At 41.8% G+C, this 27,368-nt stretch overlaps 2 protein-coding genes across 4 annotated transcripts in view; one reads left to right on the forward strand and one right to left on the reverse strand.

Moving 5' to 3' along the window:
• The window catches only part of LYRM9 (LYR motif containing 9), an 83,227-nt gene extending 62,683 nt beyond the window's left edge, over nucleotides 1-20,544 (reverse strand). The window contains exon 1 of the mRNA XM_073315365.1: nucleotides 20,446-20,544. The gene's annotated coding sequence lies outside the window, so the exon portion shown is untranslated. The remainder of the gene's footprint in view (nucleotides 1-20,445) is intronic.
• Nucleotides 20,545-21,029: 485 nt separating this feature from the next.
• NLK (nemo like kinase) overlaps nucleotides 21,030-27,368 on the forward strand; it is a 118,058-nt gene continuing 111,719 nt past the window's right edge. For all 3 annotated transcript variants that reach the window (XR_012155435.1, XM_073315702.1, XM_073315701.1), the window contains exon 1: nucleotides 21,030-22,628. Coding sequence is in view for 2 of the 3 variants with exons in the window: in XM_073315702.1 (XP_073171803.1) it covers nucleotides 22,171-22,628 (458 nt within the window). In the remaining variant the exon portion in view is untranslated. The remainder of the gene's footprint in view (nucleotides 22,629-27,368) is intronic.

Consider the following 27,368-nt stretch of genomic DNA (forward strand, 5'->3'; position numbering starts at 1 on the left):
TAAAATCTGTCTTTTGTAGTTGTTAAACTTATTTCTTGTTTATAACATAACCCAGTTTTGTGCAATCCATATCTGGGGCAGGAAACAGCTGTACATATCTCTCTTCACATTGAGGGAGAGGGTGAATTTTTATGAGTTTCCGCTGTGCAGATTTTTCTATACAGCACAAGACAATATACCTTTGGGTCTTCACTCCAAGGGAGGTGCGCACCCGAGTGCTGGGGCAAATCCCTTAAGATGAGTCTTCCCAGAGCTAATCTCAGTGTCTGTGTCTTTCTGCAGCTGGGTGTGGCCCTCCCTGTGTGTGTGCTGGAGGAGGTTTAAGAGGCTGTCTCAGCAAGACAGGATAAAGGGGGCCCAGGCTGGCGAAACAGGCAGGCTCAGTGGCATCCCAGGACATCAGGTGGCACCTTAAAGGTGGGCAACACATCACACTCTTGTTTGTTTTTTCTAGGTTGATTATAACCAAGGCTTTCCTTCCAGTACAATCTGCTATCTGCAGATACAGCTTGAGTCTGGTATTGAGTGGGTACTTCAGTAACCACTGTACCCCCCAAACAGCTTGTTTGCCTACTCTACCTAAATCCTATTAACTTGTTTCTTCGAACCGCATATAAACCAGAGGATAGAAGATTTTAAAGAATACGTCAATGTATAAAAGCCATTCAAGTCTATCAGACCCATCCTCCTAAGGTACTGTGAGCAAAATTCTCTGTGGTGTAATTTCATCGACTTCAAGGGAGTTACATCAGCAGAAATATAGAAGGGAATCTGGTCCTTCATTTTCACTGGATAATATGTAATTGCTCTTGTTCAACTCCAGTGCCTGTGCCTAAAATACCATCTGACAGATTTATCAGTCTCTGAATGGAAAAGCGCATCATTGGTCCAGCTTTGCACAGACCTATACTTGGTCCACTGTCCTGAGCTTCTCCCTCACTTGCACCCTGGACACCAAGGCAGGTGAGATGAAAGCTTGGGAAGTCAAAGCTATAGAGCTAGTTTCGTGGGCCCCTATGTAACTTTAATAGGCCCATTCACACGCAGTAGTTGGTCTCTGCAGGATCAGGCCCTGAGATATTATTAGTAAAACAAGTAAGAGGAATATTTAAATTCGGGGTCATAGTCTCAGCTGGTGGAAACTGATCATCTGGCCCATGGGCTTTATAGTCACAGTACGGATGGGAAGTTGACACTGAAGTCAACAGAATAACTCCAGATATAGCTGAGATAAGGTGCAGGATTTCCAACCTGTCTGTCGCCTTTGCATTACCTGTACATAGTCCTGGGCCTTGTGTATACTAGGGATTTGCCATGATTACATTAGGACTGCCACATTGATGCAAACCCCTAGTGTAGACACGTTATTCACACCAGTGCTGCTTACCCTGGTTTCAAGCAAGAGTAAGCTCCTCTGATACAAACAGTGGCTTTACCCATCTGCATTAGGGGTTTATCAGTGCAGCTACAGCAGTGTCTGGAAAGGGCAAAGTGTAGTCAAAGTCAGCTAGCCCTAGCCCTGTCTTTTCTATTCCATCTCTCTGAGGTCTCTGAGGTCCATTGATGAGCTAACCAGGAGTGAAAGGGGATTTACTGAAGACCAGAAGCGTGCATTTTAGTCATCATGGATGCTTTTTGTCTATATCTTTTAGCCATAAAATGTCTAGAAATTTTGTATCCATGAACTACTGTATATCTTTATGAGCCACTCTTTTGATATATTTGAAAGTCCATTGAAGTATGGTTAGAAATCATTTTTCTCTTCTCCATTCATGAAGTGTCTGCAAAAACATGAGCTAAAAGCAATATCCAGCCCAGGGGAAATGAGGTATTGTCTATCTTTCTGAAGTTCCCTCCATTATCCAGATATAACTCTCTCTCTAACTATATATATATTTATAGTAACAGAGTTCACCCCTGGAAACTGGGATGCTTGCTAGGGAAAAATGGGACATTAAGCAGCTGTGAGAAACCACATCCACAGCCATGTGTTTTAGTCGGCTGACACATGCTGTCTGCCTCTGATGCGGCACAAATAAGTACAGGAAAGTTGCACTAGCAGTAATTCTGCAATGATTCTGACTTATGCTACATTGAATCCAATCAAAGTAAACAGCAGAAGCTTCGTTTAATTGATTCCCCCCTAACCCCCATTTGAGGAACCACTGCTAGAAGGTCAAAGAACCTGAAAAGTTTCTTCTGACCCCTGTTTCTATCATCTGACCTAGTCTAGTTCCTCATTAGTTCTTGAAGAATCCAATACGCCCTGCCTTACCCTGTCTCTCTACCCTTCTCCTTCTGTCTCTGTACATTCAACTGCAGACCCCAGCAGCTCTTGGCAACCCCAGCTGTTGGCCTCCTGGGTGGAATCTGCTTTGGCTTTCTCTCTGCACTGTGCTTCCTTGTGTACATTCTTTATGCACTTCACAGCATAAGAGATTTAAATTCAGTGGTGAGTGAGGCTGCAAGAGCAGCTGGAATATCAGTAGGATCTGAAAATATATGGGGCAAGGTTGTGAGAAGAGACTGTAAGGTAGGGCCAGAAGGGGCAGTTTAGGAATTGCAGGTTAAGAAGGATGTAGCTGGGGATACGCTGAAAGTGAAAGAACACTGCCATTTTGAGGAGTTGGGGGGTGGGAGGGGAGATGGAAATGGCATCACAGAAGCTCAAATTAAGGTTTAGTTGGAGGGATGTATGAAGGGTCAAACCATTATTTTCCTGTGATCTGGTTAATCTGACCCTGGTTCTAGATCTAGTCAATTTTTATCTGACTAACGGATACAATGCAGAGCACGTTTAGCTACTCTTGATAGCAAATATGCAGTGACATAGCCTGGTTTGTTTGTTATTGACAATGCTACTATAATCTATAAGACAAATATTGCTATGTGGGGAGCTATATATTTGCATGCATACCACTGAAGATTTAAATAGCATTTATGGTATATACAAATAATCATCCAGTCCAATGCCGATTAAAGTCAATGGGAGTCTATTCTCTTCAGTGGGCATTGGATTGGAGCCCAGATGAAGGGCTGGGCATTCATAACTCTAACTGACTCACTCAAGATCAGGCCAACTATAGGTTGTCTTGAACAATTACATTGTGTTATGGTATTTTTCCCCTCCAGCCTAAAATGTCTGTGACTATTTATTTTTAGCTACTTAATTTTATTAGTACTGGCTCTTTAATGTTTCATTTCCCATTTTTATTAACTTTTTAAATGTATAAATTCTATGCTTATTTAGTTTTTAGATGCAGATAAGTTCTCCTTAAACATTCATATGTACACTTTTCCATAGGGCATTAGTTTTATGGGAGCCTAAGGGTTAATCATCCTCTGCCAAGAGTGGAAAACTTTACCCTGCAGTTTTCACCTTGAGAGACAGACAAGTTTTTCCTGTCAGAGGCTTTCATAAGGGCATTTGAGGTAAAGGATCAATGCATTAACAGGTGGCTGCGGAACATGACATTTTTCTTAAATGTGCTTTTCAACATTTGTCCTTTTGTAGAGCAGGCGCCTTAATGGGGACAAATGGAGTGGAGGAAAATCAGAAAAATGCAAATTAGGTGCTTATTTTAGTCTAATCAATCTCTGTAAGGCTCTCATATCTTACCAAGCATGTGTTTAGGAGGATAATTATTATAATTGATTAATGCAAAAAGCTTATTTCTACCCTGCATGCAGCATTTAGAGAGCTTTGTAGCCACTCCCTCTGAGCCACATGGTTCAAAGGTAGTAAAGGGAACTTTAAAAGGGTTTCCAGACAAAATTTCAGATTATTTCATCCTAAACTGTATCCTTCAAAACCCCCACACCTAAAAAACCTGCTCTCCATATAAACCTCACATTTGCAGGTACCACTCAGATAATTGCATGTACGGGCAAGTCCTTGGGTGAGACTATATTTCACAGCACTTACGTGCCACGCTGTGGAATGTTAACCTTTAATATGTACTGTGCTCTGGAACTTTGCAAAAATGTCTAAAATTTAAGATGTGTTAGTAATAAATTGTACTTTCATAGCTCCTTCACACTGGTAGGTTCTAGCCGAGAAGCCAGTGTGTAAACACTGAGTAGTTTGAGGCTCACTCTCCGTTATGCAGTTGGCGAATACTGTGCCCCAATTCTGCCCACACTAGATTATTAGATACACAGCTTAATCATACCATAAAAATTATCAGTGACACATTGAAGCCAACAAAACTGGTATGGTTACTGTCCTAGCCAACATTCCCCACCTAACATATAGTGTCAGAATGCAGCCAACAAACTGATCATCATGATACAGCAAATGCCACCCTTGCCACTGTTCACTGATATATGGGATGCACCCTTCCATCAACTGCATAGCAGAAATTCCATTTGGACAGTGCTGCAAACTTTCCAGCTAGCTGAAAACATCTACAGCTCAGGCAGACAGAATGGGAGAGAGCCTCTGCCACTAATAGGAACTCCTACATCAACATCAGGTTGGATGAATGGCTACTTGGCTTTAGGCTCCCCAGCAACCTCTGGAGCCAACTTAATAGGTTCACGTGTGGTGTGGTTTGCGCCAAGACCAACCATGCCTGGGGCGTCCAGGCTGCCCACTGTGTATGTGTGGTGCTGTGGAGGATGCTTTACATGTCCTGGATGGTTGCTGTTTCCATGTTGGACTCCCTGGACATTTTCTCAGGCTGAACACTGCTGACTCAGAGGCCATTGAGTGGCTCATTTAGCTTTTATTTTACCTTGCTTATATATATAATCTTCTTCTATCCAAGCTCTTAATCACTAATGAAATAAGGCTCACAACAAGCCTATGAACTAGGTCAATACTGTTAACTAGATAAGTATTCCCCATTTTACATATGGGGAAACCAAGGCAGAGAGGTTTAGTAACTTGCCCATGGTCACAGAGTAGGTCTGTAGCAGAGCCAATAATAGAACTGATCTCCTTACCTCCAGTGCTTTAGTTACCAGACCTTGCTTCCCTTCCTTTACCTTGGAATATTTTAAAAAGTGATGCATACTCTCACCCAGGCTGCAGCACTGTGGAGAATGCACACCGATTCACCATTGCAGCCAAACCAAAATGATCCTTTCTCTCACCCTTCCATGCCACATCCTAAATCTTTTGAGCTCTTGCCCCATGCTGCAACAGGTGCAAAAGCTCCTTTCAATTGCAAAAATATCTGTGCAATCTAGTTGGTGGTAATGTACCTCTAATCAGGAACTTGCTCCATTGCACTAACACCCTTTGCTGTCTCTGAGGTAGGGTTAACATCAGGGAGGACATGACCAAGAGAGTTAATCCTGATCTGCTTAATATGCTAGGATGACAATTTTCAGAGCATCAACCTATGGAGGAGATCACTTTGTAGATTGTTGAACTTTCCAAAACTTTGGGTTCCATAATAACTATTAAGTCCATGTGACTGGAGTGGCTTTGAAATGGAATTGTATAGGATTCCTGGTTCCTTTTCAAAATAAAGACCTTTTTACATAACTTTAGACTGTTCAGTGCCTGTCATGTTCCTTTTCACTTTGGGGGAGATTTTTCAGAAGTGGCTAAAGGATTTAGGAGCCTAAATCTAATGTTTAATTTTGACCCATCACCTCTGCAGGCTGTAGCCACTACTCGGGCCACATCAACACACATGTCAGCTCAGGTCATGTGCACAAATAGTAGCCAGAACTGGATAATGTGCTTAGTTGACTTACATCTACACAAAGGAGTAGTTAGTTACATGACAGTGAAGCTCTTATATGGTAACTGGCTATTGCTTCCTCTTCTTGCTACTTTTCTCCCTTATTTCTCCAGAAGACTAAATGGCTTCTCACATATGATGGAATATGAAGCTACAGTGGCTAGCTTCTGAACTATATCTATCCAACAAAGTTAGGTTAGACTGTGGCTTCTCTTTGGATGGCTCCCTCCTCGTTAGCTCCAGAGGCAGATTCTGAGATCACATCACAGCTATCTAGAGAGCCTTAAAATTCCACATTCCCTGAAGGCCGAGTTCCATGGACTAATATTAATCCTATGGGGAAAAGACAAGACCCTCCCCTCCAGGATACACGTGGGGTTTTAAGACAGCAGGACACTATCTATATGGCATCTGGTACCATCATGGTGGCATCAGGCACTCAGACACTGCAGTGATGGGGGACATAAAAGCACTTAGATCTTTGCATCAGCTAAGAGCCCAGCTGCTGTGAGTTCTGAGAGCTCTCTTGTTCTTCTGGATGACACATAGTTCCCTTTTGGCTTTAGTATTGTTTGAGAAATCTGCTTAGCTATAAGAATAAGATCCTTCATAAATTGTTTACGAGATCTGTGGGCAAAGACATTTAACATCCCAAAAGGGGCTGTTTGAAGCAAGCACCTGGTTCTGTATGTGTGTGTATAAATCTACACATTTCCCATCTTTTAATATGCTGCCATGGATGCTGTTTCTTTCAAAAACAGAGTCCTTGGTGTTTGCAGAAACATCATTCTTACAACTGACTGATCCTTCAATGCTGCAGAGATGAATGATGTATAAGTAATTGATGTGAATCTCCAGAAGGGAGTATCGCTGTTAGTTATCTTGATATGAGAAATTCAGGCCTGAAGGATAAATTATAACCGCAAGATGAACTAGAGAAAAGCTTCTACTAGGTAGCTCATTTATCTAGCCAAGGTAGCTCTTAAAGGAACACTCTCAAGCTAAGAATCACACTTCTTAAAATTTCCATATTATATTATCAATACAACCTGAAATGATTAAATTTGAGAGAATGTTTAGAATCTAATTTCTTTCTACCATTATGCTGATTATTTATACAACTCATTCAACTTACACAATAAATATACATAGGTCAGTACAGCTGGTTGAAAAATTTTAAAAATTTCATGGAAGATTTCAAAATTGCAAAGTTGTTTCCACTTTTTTCAAAAGTTTTCCCAACGTTTTTATAGACATTATTATAAAAAAATGTTATCAGTGTTTATCAGCAATTTTGTTGAATGAAATGGGGGTTTTCAGTAAATGAAAACAATTGATAATGTTCTAGATAAAGTTTCAGTTAAAAATGTCATGGACATTTTCACAAAAAAATGAAAATTTTTGAAAATGTCAATTATTTTTGAGACATTTTTCTTTTTTCTTTCTTGTTTTGTTGTTGTTTTTAAAGGCCATTTTATGATGAAAAAACTGCTTCAGGAATTTCAACCCTCTTTCCAGGTCAGTTTCATTTTTGTTTCCAGACAGTTTCACTTTCCAATTATCATTCAGGAGAGTGCAAGAAAAAAGATGATCCCTGTATTTACGGATCTGAAAAAGTTTTATTCACACATTGGGCTGAGGTTCAGTTCTGTTAGTCTTTCAGATGTATTGGGCTTTCCTATTCCTATACAGATTACTCTCAACTCCTCTAACCAGGTAGGTATCTTAGCTGTGTTATAGCCATCTTTACTGCTTCATGAAGAACAGGGGCTCTGGGGAAATAGGAACAGCCAAGAAAGCCCCCCCCCCAACTCCACCCCCACCCTCTGAAAGACTATTGAATGCTTCTAGATTTACACTGCAAAACATAATCTCTTTCTTTTACCCTTACAACAAGCCTTAGGGTGAGGGACGGTTGCTTTCATCTCATTTTCTGAATTATTTTAAAGTGTTAATGTACTGTAGCTAATACACTGGAGAGGGAATTGCATAATGGCTCTTTGAGCTCAATCATATTTCAGACCAACTTTTGACATCTTCTGTTTCAGGACCCAATTCAGCAAGATGCTTAACCTTACTGAATCAGGGCCTAATAGAGGGCCTTTCAGCAGAGTTGCAAAGAAGGGTAAGACTAATGCCTTCAAGAGAAATATATTGATACTGCCAGTACCCACCCCACAAATAATTCAAAACCTTGGGAAAGCACTTTTGTCTGAAGCATATTGTGCTCAGATACCAAAATGCATGATATAAATACCTAGGTAGCATGGTTGATGTATAGTATAATGATCTGTCTACAACTTCTGCAGCCAATGTATGATATGTGCCTTAAATACCTTATTTTCCCTCGTAGGCAGCACAACACAAGTTTATTTTCTAAAGGGAAACAAACAGCTGCTTTCAAATATAGAAATATTTAAAGTGATTCTCAAAATGTACGGTTTGCGAAGTACCATTTCATCTGGACTTTTGTAATCCAAATCAGTGTCCCTCAGATTTAGGAAACAAATCACGGGCATAGGTTCTCTGAAAAGACAGCAGATGTTTTAACCAAAATAATGCACGTGTACCTGCTCCTAGGTTCTCCTAGCAAGTCTAAACACTGACAGGGATTCTCCCAAGGCCATCAGGAAATCAAACACCCAGAGGTGGCTGCCTATTCAGGTGGAAAAATATCAACAAGGGCTCTTAAACTAACGGAATTCTCCATGTACACCGTAATGATTGATGTCTGTCTAACCACAGAAACAGATCTTCAAACCACTTGAACAAGTAATGCCCAGGTCACATATAAATGTTAACCATTTCCCAACTTTCATCCTCCCTTTATCTTTTCTGATCAAGCAGACTTGGATGGAGGGAGAAAATGGATTGGATGACACAAAAGCTCAGCGGTGGCATTAAGTGACTATGCTTGTGTTCAGGACTGACCAAAATAAATTCGCAAGGTGCAAAGTGTGTGATTAGTGTCATGTATACTTGTCTCTAGTGTTAAACCTCACAACCTTCAGCTGCATGCCTCACAATGCACCCAGCATGTGTGTATAAGAACACTGTAACAAAATAACTGTGCCATACAGTGCTAATTATACAATCCACTGCTAATGTACATATGTGAAAGAAAACAAGAGGATCAACAGCACCATGAGTAAGTGACAGTTCAGTGAACTCTGATCCCAGTGTTTGATGGGCTGAGAGAACTAGACTCCTATAGACTTTACTTATACAAGTATCAGTTGAGCTTGTTGCCTGAATGAGATTGCAATATGAGGCCCTAAGAGAATATAATTCCATTCTTGTCTACTTACAGGCAAGGGACACAAAACACTGGTGACCAGATCCTCATCTGGGATAAATCAGTATAGCTCTGCTGACTTCAAAGGAGGTATGCTGATTTATAACCTCCGAAAATCTGGCCCTGTGCTATTTTCAGCTAAAGTACTTTAGCTCACACAGGAGAGCATGGCCACAAAGAACTAGCGATATTTTTAAGTAATAAAACACAAGAGGCAGTGCAAGTGTTTGCCACTATTCCATGCTTTAGGTGCACTGTGGGGTACAAAGCTGAAGGTCAACTGAGTTCAACTTGCCTGAGAACAGCGACAAATTCCTAGAACCTGGGTGGCTAGCGTGGTGAGATTTCTGTTGTTGAACTGATATTGCCACGAAAAAAAAATAATAAAGAAGGAAAGGTCTTTTTAGCTGCACATTTACTATAGATTACTCACTTGGGATTGGTGACTCAAAATTCCACTAGGCAATAGGGATCCCATCACAGTCACTTAACAATCTCTATCTGTTTCCCACCTGTAATATAGGGTTTACTGTGCTTTGAGATCTATAGATGAAAAGTGCTCTATAAATCCTACATAGTATTAACTATGGTGTCGGTTCAAACTGCCTGTAATCTGAGACCACTCTCTCACATCCTGTAAATTCAGGAATCCAATGAAGCATTTGCACTGATAAACTCAAGAGGTGCAAATGTCTGCTCATGATTAGTAATTGCTGGCAATGGCAGTAGTAATGTAGTCAATTTTTCCTGTGGCAAGTTATGTTGTTTTTCTAGGGTATCAGCACAATAATCCAGCGCCTCTCTGAGTCTGCCCACGCATTCATTTGTACTTTGTAGAGCGCTCCCAAGTAAGAGAAAAATCCCATTGGTTCTAATGCGAGCAGGATAAAGCCAATTTTTGTCCTTGGGGTGATATAGTACCATAGCAAGCAGGACGTTTTGGCTTGTGCTCAGGATTTCAAGGCAGTTTTTATAATATGCTGCTATTGTTTGTGGCATGCAGGCTCTATATTCCCATGGCCTAGAGGTACTTCCAAGAATACAGACTGCTGGGTCACCGTGGTGGTAGAAGGTAGTGCTGGTTTGAGGAGGAATGTGCTTACAAGCATGGGCATTTACTGTGCATAGAGAGATTTCTGGCTTGTTTAATGATACAACTTGTCATTTCTGCCTAATGGGCCTTATGTGTACCTAATGGTTACATTACAATGTGCAAGCACCGCTCCTTACCAATATTATGTCAAGAATAATTTAATTACTATAAATGATTCATCTGGGTATGCATAAACATAGTTGTTGATTTAAATGGTTTCCCCCACCTCTCCCTTGATATAACAAACCATATTTATGTGTTGAACCTGCCTGAAGGCCTTCCCCATTATCAGTCAAACTTATTTCAAAATGAAGTTGACACAAGAAGACTTCAGAGGTGCTACTTTGGGTGCCATTCTGAGTTGGGCGTAACAGAAATACTTTCTCTCGTTATTCCTGTCTAACGCAGAAAAGCATAGAGCCTGATTCTGATGTCACTTATCCTGGCATAAATCAAGAGCAGCTCCAATGAAATTAGTGATGTAATGGAAGTTAGATCAGAGTATTTCTCTGTAGCAATGGGGGTGGGGGGTGAAGTTCATGAACAGAACAATAACAGGAAGTGAAAAAGCTGACACTTATTTTTAGGCTTGTTCCCCTGAACACTTATGCACATGTGTAACTTTATTCACATGAGTAGTCCGACTGAGTTTAATAGGGCTACTCCTGTAAGAAGAGTTACTCCTACATAAGTATTTGTAAGATCAGGCCCTAGTTTGCATAATATTTTATTTCTCTTTTTTCAGTTCTCTTGTATTTCTTTGTCTGCTACTATTTTTTCTTAATTCCATTTGCATTTCTCCTTTCTAGCAAAGTGCTCAGTTTCCTATGTTTGGCTTTATGTGCCGGAAAAAAAGGCTTCTTGGGGGGGGAGGACATAATTCAAAACCTGTTAAAGGAAATGTTATTAGCAAGAAGATTTAGTCTGTATTTTAGGATAACGGTTTTGAATTAATGGGGGAAACTGAAACTAAAAGGAAACGGAATAATCTATTTTCTTTTTCCAAGCCAAAATGCAATAAAGATATCATATTTAGTAAAAACTAAATTTCATATGTAAAATGTCTCCAGTATAATGATCTAAGGCAGTGTTTCCCAAACTTGTTCTGCCGCTTGTTCAGGGAAAGCCCCTGGCGGGCCGGGCTGGTTTGTTTACCTGCTGCATCCACAGGTTCAGCCGATCGCAGCTCCCACTGGCTGGGGTTCGCCGCTCCAAGCCAATGGGGGCTCCGGGAAACGGCGGCTGGTATGTCCCTCAGCCCACACCGCTTCCCACATAAACACCCCAGGGTGGTTTGCAGTGAGAAGTGGAGAAAAAGGAGAAGGGAATCCAGACAGAATGGGCACGGAGTAATCATATAATCTGGATCAGACTCTGAATGAGTGTAGATCATCAGCATAGTTCCACTGACTTCAGTGAGATTATGCATGTGCTCAAGGTTATGCTCATTCTTAACTAACTTGTTGAACTGGGGCCTCAGTGACTCTACAACCTTCTACCGCCTCATAGTTAAAAGAGTTTTCTTTTAGCTCACATAGCAGAGGCCTGTCCTTTCGGTGCTGAAAGTCCTGGATTTGATCCTCCCTCACATGCATGATGATCGTGTGTGTGGTTTGCTACAGGTGCATGGTCAGGGAGCTGCATGGAACCTTGTAAGCTATGCTGCCAGGACTGCAAAGGGGACTGCCAACACAATGTGTGCATCTGTGGGTCCTGATGCTGAATCTCACATAGGTCTTTGGACTCAGTCTTTGTTCCAATTTGAACTTTGAAATGAGGAATTTGCCTTCCTACCTTAGGTGACCATGTCTGAAAAATAAGTCTTCAGTCATATTAAAACAAATTTAATTAATACATATGAGTAAAATCCTACGCAGATAACTACAGATATTATGATTTGAAAACAAACAAGTTCTGTGTCTCCCCTGTAACTGCTTTTAGGGCCTGATCTGAACACTCTGAAGTCAATGTCAATCTTTTTGTTGGCTTTGGATCAGGTCCTTGAGCACACTAACTTGGCCACTTTGATCCTCCCAACCTTCCTGGGCACATACTGAGTCCATACCCACATCCTCCCCAGAGCACCCAGACAAACTGAATTAGGCCCTAATCCTGCAAACTCATATACATGGGTAAATGGATCTCTGTACCTGCATGAAGCCTCATTGACTCTTCCGCGTCTCTTCATTCTTGAAATGTGCCTTATTACTAGCTCCAAAACAACACCACAACACAAACCTTCCTACTCAAGCTGTTTAAGGTATAGGAAAATACTCAATCCCCCCCCCCTCAATTTTATTAATAGATGCACTGATTTGCTTATAATTTTGTACCAAAAAAAAAAAAAAGTTTGAGATGAAGCCTCAACTAACTTATTCTTCATGAGAAAAGGCCTTTTCATATGGAGATGCTTTAATTCTGTAGCCTTTTTGTATTTTCTGTGTGTATTAAATATATTTACTGTCTTCTGTATGTGAGGAACCATTCACCTAATTAGAGCAGGATGTTTATTTGAAAAGCCAAAAAAAAAAATCTAATTAGCATATATTAACATAACACTGCATTTATGACATCTTAATGGCATCAGTAGGATTTATGAATAAAATATAACCCGGGCATTTACATTCTTCAGTGGTCTGTTGCTGGCTGTAGAGTTGTGTATTGGGGTGCGTGTGGGCTGGTAAACACCCACATGGTAAATTATCAATAGGCCAGCTCAGAGGCCCTTTGTACAGATTCTTGTCTTTGACTGATCCACAAGTATCCTATTATGCTTTGTTCCTTGTGAAATATTACATAATTTTTTGCATGAATGGGTCAAAAGAAGGGATATACACAAGGGCTCAAGGGCATTTACGCACATAACTGCTTTCAGCTATGAAGTCAAGAGAGGCTTTCTAATATTCAAATTTCTGTTCTCACTAGTTCCAGCAGTATATGAATATTACCATATGCCCAGTACTGGCCCATGTATTGTACACAATACAGGATGATGCCACCCATTGTGTAGAGTTTTTAAATTAAGGAAGGCAATTGTGCATAACATTTTGAAGACTCTCCAAGTGCTATCTGGGCCTGATATCCACGGCCTTCCTCCATTTAACTTTGTGCAGAATTAGTGCAAGATGTTGCCAAAAGGATTCCACCTGTGCAAAGTGAGTGGCGAATCAGGTCCAGGGAAGTCCACATGTTGATCGGACATACTACCTTTTCACAAAGGAACTGGGCTGTATTCTGTGCAACTAACTTTGCCATATGCCATGTAGTTTTTAGTGGATTTAGGCAAGTAGGTCTGACACACATGTAGACTAAGTGCCAGTGTTCAGTGTTGGATACACAAACAGTCCTCTTGCTACCACTTTATAGCACCGTTAGTGTGAACAAAATAGCAACAGACAGATGCATGTCCCCATGAATAACTGGCTTCACCAGTAAAAGATGAGAATTGATCTGTCATGTTTCATCAACAACAGTCACCAATCAGATATCTCCATGCATCACTGAGACCAACAAATTAGTTTCAATCAATCTGGACTTTGCATGGTCTTGTGCAGTCTCTACCTGCACCGTCCAAACTAATGCAGGTTAGATTCTGCAAACAGCTTCACTGACATCAGAAGGACTACACATGAAATAAGGTGCTATTCAGCATGAGGAAAATTGCACAGTCTGGCCCTGGAGGATTGGAACGGTGAAAAGAAAAGCTGTGAAGCACACATAATAGTATATGACAACTTGATTCCGCACCCTACACTAAGTAGGGCTTACTAACACAAGCTGTAAGTGCTACTCATTGTGAATAAAGGGCAGCTGCATTAAGTTCCGAATGAAGTAACTAAGGGTATCTTAGAAGTGACGAGCATCCTGTCTATTTTTTCTGTACATCTTATATTCCCTTAAATGGTTCAGTAGAAAAGTTTTACACATTTCAATGTCACTTAATCTCTGTTTCTGCCCATCTTTAAAAAAAGAAACTGACTGTTTAAATGGTTATCTTGCAAGGGCTGTCCATCAATTTTTAAAAAATAATTCATTCCTCTCATGTGCTCATGGTCTTTTTAAATATACAGCAGCAGACTTTCCTGGTGATAGTTCTTTTGGTTTATGCTACAACATACTTTCATTTTTTTTCTTTTTCTTGCAGCTGTCAGAGCAGGTGTGGTATTCTGCAAAAAAGATGATCAAGTGAAAGCAGGAAGGGGAACCTTGTCCCCTTCTCTGAGTGTGTGTGGGACGCCAAAAAAAGCAGTAGAACTGGTAAGGAGACTACAACATGGGGAACCCAAAGAGGGGGTTTGCAGACCCTGCATGCCAGCGAGATATATGGTTCCGTCCATGCGGTCATCTGCCAGAACTGGGTGTGGATACCTCAGATAAATGCATCCCTTCAAACACTCTCTCTCATCAGCCCTCCACTTGATTGATGAGTAAGAACTGGCCCTCAATCTCATTTAAACAAACAAACAGGAAGGGCACATGAGACACACTACTTTTCCTAATAGTAACAGATAACACTTCAGTGGTGCTTTTTGGTCATTCGACTCAACACACACAATGATCGGGTACCATTAAATATCTTTATCTCCATTCAACAGATGGGGAAACTGGGGCAAAGTGATTTGTAGTGTTTTGGCCAAGTCACACACCGAGGCAGTGGTGACAGAGCCAGAACTGGAACCCAGCTTTCCTACCTCCCACACCTGTGTACTATTTACTGGAGCACACTCCCAATGCAGATGAATACACCTATAGTTTAAGCTTGTGTGTGCCCATGAGCAGACTTGGAATGCAGATGCATTGGAGTACAACAGCTTTTGCTATACACTACAGAGGGCTTTGCAAGATTAAGTTCATAATGGAAGGCACGATCCTCGGCTTTATAGTGCAGTAATGATCATTGCTATTAGTTGTGATGATTAGTTTTCTTTTTTTTAAAAGGAACAATTTTTTCCAGATGTTGACATACAGTACTTTCCATAGTACATTTTAGACCAAGAATTTTATGTAAATAAAATAAAAAGTAACACAATTCACTAAGGACCAGATTCAAAACCCAATGAAATCAGTGGAAAGTCTCCTATTAACTGGAATGGGCTTGGGATCACATATAGATGACAAACTACACTGTCAACATTTGCTATGTGACCTTGTATCACACACCACTGTTCTGTCACATTTATTAGTGTTCTTTTTGCTTTTGATGACCCATTTCCTATACTTCTAAATTTCACCAATAATGCAGAAGTGTTCCTCTCAGGATGTTGGTTAGACCAGTGGTTCTCAACCTTCCCAGACTATAGTACCCCTTTCAGGAGTGTTATTTGTTTCACCTCATTTTAAAACTACTTGCTTACAAAATCAGACACAAAAATACAAAAAAGTGTCACAGCACACTATTACTGAAAAATTGCTTATGTTCTCATTTTTTACCATATCGTTATAAAATAAATCAATTGGAATATAAATATTGTACTTACATTTCAGTGTATCGTCTATAGAGCAGTATAAACAAGTCATTGTGTCTATGAAATTTTAGTTTGTACTGACTTTGCTAATGCTTTTTATGTAGCCTGTTGTAAAACTAGCCCAATACCTACATGAGTTGATGTACCCCCTGGAAGATGTGTGAGTAACCCGAGGGGACACATACCCCCCTGTTTGAGAACCACGGGGCTACACCACTCTAGAATGTGTGAGATTAGTCTTTTCTTGCCAGATAATACTTTTGTAGTGAGATTTAGATCAGTGTCTTGTTATAGTATAATGTTGCGTCCAACAAAATCTTCCCTTGCTCTAGCTGGTGTTTCCATAATTATTTCCAGTGCTGTTGCTTTGTAAGAGCAACATATTGGTGCAGCTATTATGAAAAACAAATGCAATGTTTCACAGTAATTCCTAATTATATCTCATTTACTGATTTTTATAGTAAATCCAGAAAGCATGATTCAGAATTCTGAAGTCAAACTCCGTTTGTAAGACAAATTATAATATGTGTATGTACACATACAATCTTAATACAATATATTCATTAGTAACCAAATTATCCAGAGGTGACTACTAATTCTGGAGCCCCATCTTGAGGTATGCTGGGCCTAATTTGCAGAAGTGCTTAGCAGCAGTTGTAGTCAATGATAGCTATTAATGCTCAGCACCTCTAAAAATCAGGCCTTATTTATTTCAAATTGGACATCCATAATTAAAAAAAAACCACCTGGCTTAGGTTTATATACATTAAACTGAGGCAAAGATATGTTAAAGCCCTGATTTTAAAATTAAACAGGATTAGGATCAGAAGTTAATGAGTAACATTTTTCTGGTTGGACCATAACCCCTGCCATCCCCTACAGGGGGCACTTGCTTAACATAGAGGTCCATATTCACCTCATGGTATGTATACTCTTCCATTACCATTAAAAGCCCCAGTCTTGCCAAAGCTTCAGCACCTATGTAACTTTGTTCACATGATTTCAACAAGATTACTCACATGTGTAAAGTAACAAGTACTTAGGTGGTTTGCAGAATCAGGACCAAAGTAAGTAAAAATACGAGGTACAAACAAATGCAGTGGAGAGTTTGCAAGTCTGTTAGAATAATGAATAAATCATAATAAAATGTGGAACACAAATTAAGACCTTTGAATGAAAGATACAATAGAAGTATTTTTATTAATTAGACATACATTGTGCACCTGTAAGGATATTTCAGGACCACAGCTTATTTTACGAACCACGCAAAGCAGACAAACACTGCTTGCTGTAGCAGACAAAAACCGCTACTCACTACATTTTCAAATCCAAGGAGCAGGTTTATTTTCAACACAGGTACAGAATACCACACAGGCGTGATCAACTGAAGTGTAACAGACCAATGATTTGGCTACAGGTAGCACAAACAAAGGATGTGTACAAACTAGGGCAAAGCACCTCTTTGTCAGAGAATAGCTTGAAACAGGACTATTCCTAATACTTATATCTTTTTTAAAATCTAAAAGACCTTTTTGCTGTTTCTGTACACAACGAGCAACACACAGGTATCATGCTCAGGGTACTGGACTTACGCCACAAGTAATTTACAATGGCAAACTGCAGCATTTAATCCATCCTGGGTCCTGGAGAAGATGCTGAAAGGAATGCAGCCCCCAGTATGCTACTGATGGCTCAAGAAAGTACAAAAGATAATCTGTATGAATATCATATGGTGCTTCCCTGAGCTTATCTGGCGACCTGTGTGCTTCTGAGAAAGTGGTAACAGCTGCGTTGGGTAGCACTGATAGGAATGAGTGGAGCTGATTCAAATCTCCTCAGTAGCACAGTACCTGAAGGAGCTAGGCTCTGCCAGTGGAAACAGCCTGACATCTTCACACACAACTTTCAAATACACTATCAACTTTGAAAGACAATAAATAAGTACATTACAGGAGTTCCAGATTATGTTGGGACCATTTTTGCTCTTTCTAATCAGCAGCAAGCCAGTTTATAATTCATTTACAGATCAGTGGCAAGAGTAAGAAAAATGAGCTCTTGTTCTTTCTCTCCAGCCTCTCCACCCACTCCAGCATTTGTGACTTCCAATCTGTGAAGTTTGCAACATATTTAGTAAATACACTGATGCAAATTCATCCTTGCTGTAACTTCATTGACCCACTGTTCTGGGACATATGTGACCCATCCAATCTAACTGTGGCCCAGTTCTAAAAACATTTATGTAGGTGCACTGACTTCAATGTACTACTTATGTACATTAAATTACACAAGTGTTTGCAGGGGTAGAGCCTGAATTTCCATACAGAGAGGTCTATTTTAGGCATCTGCAAAGCACTTGTGATTATAGTATGTAGGTGCTTGCCTGGGAACAACCACCAAAATATCACATCTTGTTTGCCATTTGCTCTTGATCAGAGAATTACACTAGGGAGGTTAGGTCCAAACTGGATTTTCCCCCTTTAATAATATTTCTTTCATGCAATCTGCAAAAAGTGTTGGCATCACGGAAGGGCAAAGGGTGTTTTAACAAGATCACGTTGTACCATTTTTGTGGGTTTTGTTTGTTCATTTTTAACTCCTTGCAGGTAATCCAGGAGTGATCTATGTGTGCTAAACTCAAATTGGTGCACACGCTGTTTGCCCTGTTGGTGGCTTCTATGCCTTAGATTCCTGCATTTCTCCTGAGGATGGTGTTTGCCTGCTTCCCTATTTAGCATCCCAGTGCAAGATACTTAGGGGTGAAGCTCTGTATTCTGAACCACATTCATGGCTCCCACTGACTTCAATGAGAGAGTGAGCAGGCATCAAAAGACACAATTTGGACCTCCTCCCCGCCCAAAATGCAAACAACACCTGATCTTAAATCTTCTCTCTTTTGATGTACAATAATGAAGTTTACTCATTAGTGGATCATGACACTAAGAAAAATTCCACCAAATGTTGGTGGAATGTTTGCAAAACCGGACAATACTCTACATACAAATTTTCGCTGCCAACGTTTGTAAAATGTAATTGACATACCTAGTTTTACCAAAAATTCTTCACGTCTTCTACCAATGTGTCAAACAAGATGCTAAAGGTATTAACAGCCTATTCTTATCAGAATTCGGCTAATATAACTATTTTGAAGCTTTCAAGAAAGTACATACCACAAAGTCTTCCTGGTTCTGTGATGGGATTACACATAAAGTAATTTTAGCTTCTTCTGTACTGTTATAAAAACAGCACAATGATTTGGCTGTTGCCTTTTTAGCATAGGGACAGAAGTTTGAATAATAAGAGAAAGGGCTTGTCTCCACAGGGAATTTGACCGGCAGTATAATTATACCACTATAGTTCTGCCGGTCAATTCCCCTATGTAGATAAGCTCCCAGTGTCAGCTGGGGAGGAGTAAGCAGGGCTGTCAACTTGCTCACACTTGAGGATGACACCTGCAAATTCACTCTGTCAGTCATTCTTCCTCTGACACTGAATTGCTACCCTGCCTGTCTAATTAAAATATATTTTAAAAAACTCACCATTTAGTAAATTTTTATGCATTTCCCATAACAATACTTGGGTTAGAGTCTAAGGACAATGAGTTATAGAAAATTAAAGTTGCCTCTCAGATTTGAGCAGTATTTTCAAATTTACTCATGCATATATGGAATGTGTCCTTATTTTGTGTCTGCCTCTTTTGGCTCATACACGTTGCATTTCCTTATACGATTTGGGAGAATCATTTTGAATTATTGGACTTTATTCACTCCAGAAACCACCACCTTAAAAATAAATCAAGCAAGGATGCGATATACAAAAATATACTTGGCTTATTTATTTTGGAGAGTGACCTTTATTTTAACTTTGGATAGGACTGCTGAGTATGCTAGTAAATATTCAGTAGCAGATGTTGTAAAAGTATTAAAATCTTCGTAATGTAAGATTTCACAACAGCGTCTGTTACTAAACCCAGGTCTGCACTTCAGACACATATCAGTCTACCTAAATCGCTCAGGGCTGTTAAAAATCCACATCCCCTGAGCGACATGGTTATACCGACCTAACGCCCTGTGTAGACAGCACTGTGTGAACAGGAGAGATGCTTCCACAGACACAGCTACGGCCTCCCGGGGAAGTGGATCAACTCTGCTGAGAAGTGAGAGAAGACGACCCTTGTTTTGGAGGGAGGCGAGGGTCGCTGGGGGTTTTAGAAACAAGGTTCTCTATTAGCCATACCCTGGCTCCGCTTCCGAGCTGGGTCAGGACACCCAGGTCCAAGAGATCAGATTATCTCTGACACTGCAGGGACCCCCCCCCCCGGTCTCCCTTTGGTTCGAGTCAGTTTCACTTGCTGGTTTTCACACCCCAGCAGGTTACTGCCCCTCAAGCAGCGAGCCATTTAAAACCAACCCCCCCCCTTTAAAAAAAACAACCCCACAAACGTATTTCTAGCAGTTGGGCTGGACCAACGGTTCTTTTTGGGCAGTTTATTTTGTTGGGGGGGGGGTCAGAGGGGTTTAAGGCTCCCCTGGCCTAGATCCTTGATTCCACAGGTTGGGGCGGGCGGATAAAGCCCGATGCTGCCCTAAGGCGATGCACTCACGCCGGCCACCCTCAGGCAAGGAGGGCCACGCTGCGGGCGGCCTGCCAAGCAGCCAGCGGCGGGGCTGACAGGCCAGGGTGAGGGGGGCTTGGGGGCAACACGGAGCCCTGCGTCTGCGGCCTGCCCGCGCCTTCGTGCCCCCACCCCCGCGCAGCCTGGCAAGCGGCGGCTACCACCAGCCCTCGGTCATCTCAGGCTTCCGGAAGTTCCTGCTCCCTTAGGCCCCTCCCTCCACGCCGCCCCAGCTCCGAAACCGACCCCACTTGCCCCTCTTCTCTTGCCAGTAGCGTCCTTACCTCACCCCGCCCGCCCGCTCCTCTCGGATTGGCTGCTTCTCCTGCTCATCGCGTCCATCCCTGCCTCTGACTGGTCGTCTGGCCTCCGCGGAAGGTGGTACAAGCCGCTTCCTGGTCCGTCACAGGGAACCTCCCTGTTACGATTTGAAGTACGACAGCTCCATCAGCATCCGTCACTGGCGAGAAGGGCTGTCAATCAGCATGAGTTCCCGCCTTCAAGCTCTATTGGCCCGGTGACCTTTTTGGGGGTGGGTTTTAGCTGTGGGGAGAGCCGGTTGGTCAGTTGGGAGAAACAGAGCTATGTGATTGGCCAGTAAGGTGAAAAAGGTGCGGCCATTCGAGGTGAGGGTTGTGTGAGGTGAGGGAATCTCGCGGGGTCTCGCCGGCTCTGGGCGGGAAGGCGTGTGGTGATTGGATAGCAGGGCCAGGCAGGCGGGACTGAGTCTCGGAGACTCTGCAGCCGCCGAAGCCTACGGGCTGGCTGAGCTCCGCTCTGCACGGTGATTGGCTAGGGGCGGCTCTCGCGGAGCCTGGTGGGCCGGGTCCGATTGGCTGCGGGCGGGTGTCGGGCACGCGCCCCGCATGGGTGGTGGGGTGGGGAGGGGAGGCCGGGTGCGCGTGCCCGCCGCTCGCTCGCTGTGCGCTCCGCTCAGGGGCTCCGTGAGGAGGTGAGTCTCGGCGGCAGGAGCGGCGGCGGCGGCGGCGGGTCGGGCGGCTGAGGAGGAGGAGGAGGCAGCTGCCGGGGGGCGGAGCGGCGCCTTGCGGCGGGGGCCTGAGGACCCCCCCCCCTCCTTCCCGCACACACTCTGCGGGAGACCCTCTCCCCTCCCCCCATCCCGGCTCCTGCTCCTTCCCCTCCCTGCCTGAGGGGGGGGCTGCAGCCTCCGGGCTCCCCCCCACCCACTGCCCCCCCCCCGCACTGGGTCAGGCTGTCAAGGCCCCGGGGAGGCAGCCACAGAGGGGGCTGGGGCTCCTGCCGCCTCTCTCCCTCCTCCCCCCCTCGTTTTCTCTTCCCCCCCTTTATTCTCCTCTCATTCCCTTCCCCACTCCTTCATTTGTCACTTTCCCTCTCCCTTCTCCCATCCCTCCTCCTGTCTCACATCTTGATCCCCCCCCCCATTTATTTTATCTCCGTTTTTTCCTCCCCCTTCTGATTCTCATCCCTTCTCTGGCTGCTCTGTGCGTGTGCACAGCGCGCTTCTCTGTCTTTGCAGGGAAAGTTGCGAGCCTCCCAAGTTTTTAGTCTATTTCAGGGGGTGGGGGTATAAAAGAGGGGAGTGATGTAGACGGCCTGGGGGAATCTCTTGGAAGGTTTTGACGTAGACGATGTGGGAATGGAAGGGGTAGGCTTGTCAGTACTCTCAAACTATTCCAGGGGGGTGACTTCAAATCCTTTTTCTGGGGGGGAGGGGGAGTGATCATTTTATTTCGAAAGACTGGCGCAAAAAGCCCCAACAACCTAAGGATGGAGTTTTAGTAGCCAACCACGGCAGAACTCTTGGGGGGGGAAAAGGGGGGTTTGGGGCGCACAGGCTCACGTGTATGTGAAAAGGTTCGTCAGATTGTTTGGCTTGATGGAGATGTGAAGCTAGTTGAGCTCAATGCTTTTAAAGGTGGGCCGTGTATGATGAAACCTGACTTCTTTTAAAGTGTAGCAAATTTCATTTTTTATGGCCAAATGACAGCTTGACCCAGTTGTTATCCAGTCAAAGGGCATTTTTTTGAATGTCTCTTTGTGGCACAACAGCCAACGCAAAAATGATGGCGGCTTACAATGGCGGTACGTCTGCAGCTGCAGCAGGTCACCACCACCACCATCATCACCACCTTCCTCACCTCCCCCCTCCTCACCTCCATCACCACCACCACCCTCAACATCACTTGCATCCAGGCTCTGCGGCTGCAGTACATCCCGTACAGCAGCATGCCTCTTCAGCAGCTGCGGCCGCGGCAGCTGCGGCCGCAGCTGCGGCAATGTTAAACCCAGGGCAGCAACAGCCATATTTCCCATCACCGGCACCGGGTCAGGCCCCTGGACCAGCTGCAGCGGCCCCTGCTCAGGTACAGGCTGCAGCAGCTGCTGCAGTTAAAGCGCACCACCATCAGCACTCACATCATCCACAACAGCAACTGGATATTGAGCCGGACAGACCTATTGGATATGGAGCCTTTGGTGTTGTCTGGTGAGTACAGAAAATAAACTCAGCTAATTTTTCCTTTTCATTGTTTGCCAAATCATAACTCATTTTTGTCATTTGGGCCTGAATACAAGAAAGCTACTTACTTACAAATTGCTTTTAGTGATTCATATCTATTGTAGAAAGTTGGTTTCACTTGTTTTTGTGGGGCAACAACCTCATACCCTTAGGCCATGCTGTAAGGCAAGTCAGTTTTTGGATGACACCATTATTTTGAGACAAAGGCAACATATTTATACATATCTTAAGAATGAAATGGCATTTGTTTTCCTTAGAGGTGAACTGCATAGCTTTAAAATAAAATATTAATTTTAGATAACAATTGAGTAATGGAATATACTTTTAGACTTAAGAGTTTCAAATGGGAAATGTGAAAATTAATACTTTCTTTAGACACCTGCCAAGATTTTAGTTGAGCAGGCTACATTTGCTTTACGGTAACACGTTACAGACCACCTAAGACAGTGATCCCTGTACTTTGCACTTTCATCATAAATGGGTATTTCTAGTTTACCTCTGAATGTCCTGTCTTCCCCCCAGCCACTTATTTCAGTAGATTTTATTTTTGGAACGTAATCTCTTAAAATAGAATTTGTGGCCACTCAAACTTTAGCCTATTTAATTCCCTTTAGCCCTTCTTTCCAGGGTCACGGAAAGAAAACCAGTGTTTATTTTTCATTTTTATATGATGTTGATTTTAAATCAACAAATTTACCACTGACTGGAAGATGTTAGAAACACGAAGTATGTCTGGGTTTTGGTTTTTGACAGAGCAGGCATATTGCAGCACACTTCCTGTATCACAAATATGAAGTCACAAGCATATCATAATTGTGGCGTGACCCCATGAAACTTCTTACTGCATTTGTTTAACATAACTTCTTGGTGTCATTTAAGGGACATCTGCCTTAGCAGCTTTCCTATAATTTCATTTTACTTAAATAAAAGTACTGTATCCTTTAAAGCTGTGATTGTCTTTGTATGCTGGTACGTACTGCAGCTCCAGAGTGTTTTACAGTAGAAGTCTTTGAAAAACAAGACTTTATTCTTTTTAAAAGATAGGTGATTGAACTATCCAGACAAATGTATTCATTACAGAATCATCTTTTTAAGAAGACAAAACATGTGGCTTAAACTAGATAAGCCTTTAGGGGCTGAGTTAATATTATAACCTGCATTTTTACTCTTTAAGAGGAAACTTTGAATTTCTAGATCTCCAAACTGTAAATTAATGAAATACTAATTTTTCAAAGTCAAAAGATGACGCATGCTGTATCCCTAGGAAAGGTGCTTTTGCCACTATTCAGTGTAACGTGATTTAAGTTTAAGATGATAAAAACTAGAAAGAAGCCCACTGTAAAGATATATCCAAATATTATTTCCACCTGTCCCTGATTTTTATTACTTGAGATATATCTATCTCTATATTTTGGAATATAGTTTACTGTAGGCTGTGTTAATTTTGGCTACTATGTAAGATCATTTGGTGCAAACATTTTGCTATTGTATGCATTTCCTTAGGTGTCTGTTTTGTCTGTTCTGTTTGCAAACTGCAAAAAGAGACTCCCTTTTGTTGTTAGTACTTTGTAAATATTTCTTTTTTTTAAATAAAAAGGTGCAGAATAAAAAAGTATGTCAGCATTAAGTGACAGCAAGAAAAAGGAAAATGTTGTTGAAATAGCAGTTGGCTGTGACTACAGTAGAATGATGGCCAAATGTTTCACTGGTATTAATTTAGCCCTGATCCTCCAATTGGATCCAGGCAGATGGAAGGGTCTCCCAGTGTGGCTTCAGTTGCAGAATTGTGATCTCCGTATTTACTTCAAGATAAACTGTGGAATTTTTAATTAAAAAGGTTAAGATCACCATAGTGTGGTGCACAGGATTATCCAGCATAGAATTTAGTATATTCCTATGCACTGAGCAGTTAGTTATGTTTAAATTATGTATTTGCAAAATTAGTTTCTGTTTTGCACATACTAAATATGATGAAGAGAGCTGTAGCTCACAAAAGCTTATGCTCAAATAAATGTGTTAGTCTCTAAGGTGCCAAGAGTACTCCTTTTCTTTTTGAGATAATTCAATGGTCCTTGCTCTGCTTTTGGCATTTGATGTTATTGTCTCTTCCAGGTGAAATGCATCCAGAATTTAAGATTTAGCATGTAAGCAAATTGTGTTTTAAAATATAAGAATGCATTTATAATTTAAGTTTGTTTATATGAAATCACCTAAGTTTATTTAGATATGAAAAGTGTAAGTTTGGTACCTGTGTGACCTGAGAGCTGTAATGAAACCTAAACTAATTTTATATAATGAATCTCTCTCTTCCTAAACACATCATGGCACTAATTAATTGATGAAAAAAGTAATGCATATGATTTTGAAGGAAATTGGTATTACTTATGCATGTAGATGAGATTTGTAGAAGTAATCCTGCGATTTACCATTCAAATTTATTACTGAATAGTTAGTCAACTGGGACTTGATTTATCTTGGTGCTGAATGTAGCCAGTGAAATAAGTTATCAGCAATGGACAGTTTTGTAAAGGTATTGAATTTCCTGTTAGCTGGCTGGTAAAGATTTTGTTTTGACAATTGAATTAATGTTTGTAATTAACAGTGCCTGTTAGGTTTTGTTTACATCCAAAGGTTTTAGTTTATTTGGCTGGTATGCTGATGTTTTGGTGCAGTCAGTGTGCTGTTGTACTTCACCACTCATGAGTTGTCAAAGCATCATGCTTCAGTGTTTTCCATACTATCTCATTCAGACTTGTTCTGCTACTGTTGTTCGTATACACAGATTATATCCTTGTTTATGTGGGCACCACTGCAGCATAATTTGAGTGTCCTTGACAAATGTCATCTCCCTCAGCTACAGGTAGATTATGAAATAAGCTTAATTTAGCTGGTTTAGCCGTAAGGACTCTCCAACAGACTGAATAGCCATAAGTAAATCACTTTACAGTTCAGGGTCCGGTACATTTTAGCAAAGAATAAACAGGTACCTGCAGTAACTTAACCAAAGACTGGTACTTACGAAAGGTTGGTGAAAGTGAAAAAAAGTTGTTAAAGCAGTGAACCATTTAAAAGTGCCTTAGCTAGGGACATCTAAAATTTATTTAACTAAGGTCTGTGTTGTCAACTTGCCAACAGTCCAAGGACTACAACTTAACTTGCTTAAAACAGAGCAGTTTGTAGATGTCCTTGTCTTTAAAGGATCAGTGTCAGCTCAAACTTAAATATGTTAAAAATTCTGTCTTATAAATCTTTATCCTTAGTGAAAGCTGTGTGTATTCCTTATTTCAATCCTAAATATGTTTTTGCAAGACTCCTGTACATCCTTAGAATGTGCACATGCACAAGGAGCTGTCCTCCACAGGAGTGCTTCTGTGTTGCTAGGGAGACCTGCTGCCAGCTGGTGGGATTCCCCTACAAAGAAAGGGGCTGTGGCTCAGGGGCTTGGTATCAGAGAAGAAGAGAAAACGCTAGTGCCTGTAAAGCTTCCTCAGGATGGATGTAGAGAAGCTGAAGCAGCCACTGCAGAGCACCCCACTACACCCTGGGCCAATGATGAGGGGTAGATGCTGCTAGGGAGCCCCTTAGGAGAGCAAATGAGTAACTACTTGTGCTGTTTGTGGGAGTTGGATCTGGTTTTGCTGCCAGCGTGCTCCCACAATAGGAGGTGAAGACACAAAGGGATTGGGAACACTTGATGGTGGTCAGGAGACACTATATATGCTTATAGCTCCAATAGTATCTGGAGCACCCCTCCCAAAAGGGTGAGGAACCAACCAGTGCTGGAGAAGATCTGTTATGAAACCTTAAGTGATTTTGACAGTTTGCTTGCATATGTGGGGAGCAGGGGTTTGTGTGTGGGAGGGAGAATAGTGTTTTAGAAGGTGCTTACTACAGCCACTAATGTTAATACCTAGATCTTAAATAGTGCTTTTCATCTGTAGATCCCAAAGCACTTTTCAAAGGAAGGAGGTCAGTGTCATTATCCCCATTTTACAGATGGGGAAACTGAGGCATGGGGCTTTGAAGAGATTGGCCTAAAGTGACTGAGCAGGCCAGTGGTGGAGTTGGGAACTAAACTGAGGTCTCCTTAAATCTCCAGTCCAATGTCCTATCCATAAGAATACAGCATCCTTACTTGGGGTCCATTTCCTAAGGTGTGTGGGAGAAATCCATTTAGTTTCTTAAAAGGTGATGGTAAGGGACTGCTGTTGGAGGGAAGTCCAAACTTAAAGTGGTGTAAATGTAATGCACAGAAAATGTGCAAACTCTGAAAAGCTTAAAAACTTGGTAGGTTAATTTACTAGCATTCACATTTTAAGTACATAGCTTTGAATAGTGGCAACTATGACTTTGTATTCTTGTGTAGCTCATGGAAGAGGATGTATATGGCTTCCAGCTCATTGCATAACATAATGTCCTCTCACTGGTGCATCTGAACTGCCGGCGCTAGGATGTCAACATATATTTCTATACAAATTATGTGTATACAAATAAGCTATAAAACTGAAGACCAGTCCAATTTTGAAGTCTCAAAGTGAAATGAGTTTTAAAGTGTTCATTTGCTTCAAGTTGAAAAACAAAATTGTAAAGCTTAACCCTCTCCCTTATGGCTTACCAAGTGGTCTGGTTGCTCATATAAAGATGAGACTAGCTTGAAACTGTATTAAAGATAAGGACAGTCAGGAGATGCAGTTGGTCACTGGCCTG

This window comes from Lepidochelys kempii, chromosome 17 (genome assembly GCF_965140265.1).
Source record: "Lepidochelys kempii isolate rLepKem1 chromosome 17, rLepKem1.hap2, whole genome shotgun sequence".
NCBI lineage: Eukaryota > Metazoa > Chordata > Testudines > Cheloniidae > Lepidochelys > Lepidochelys kempii.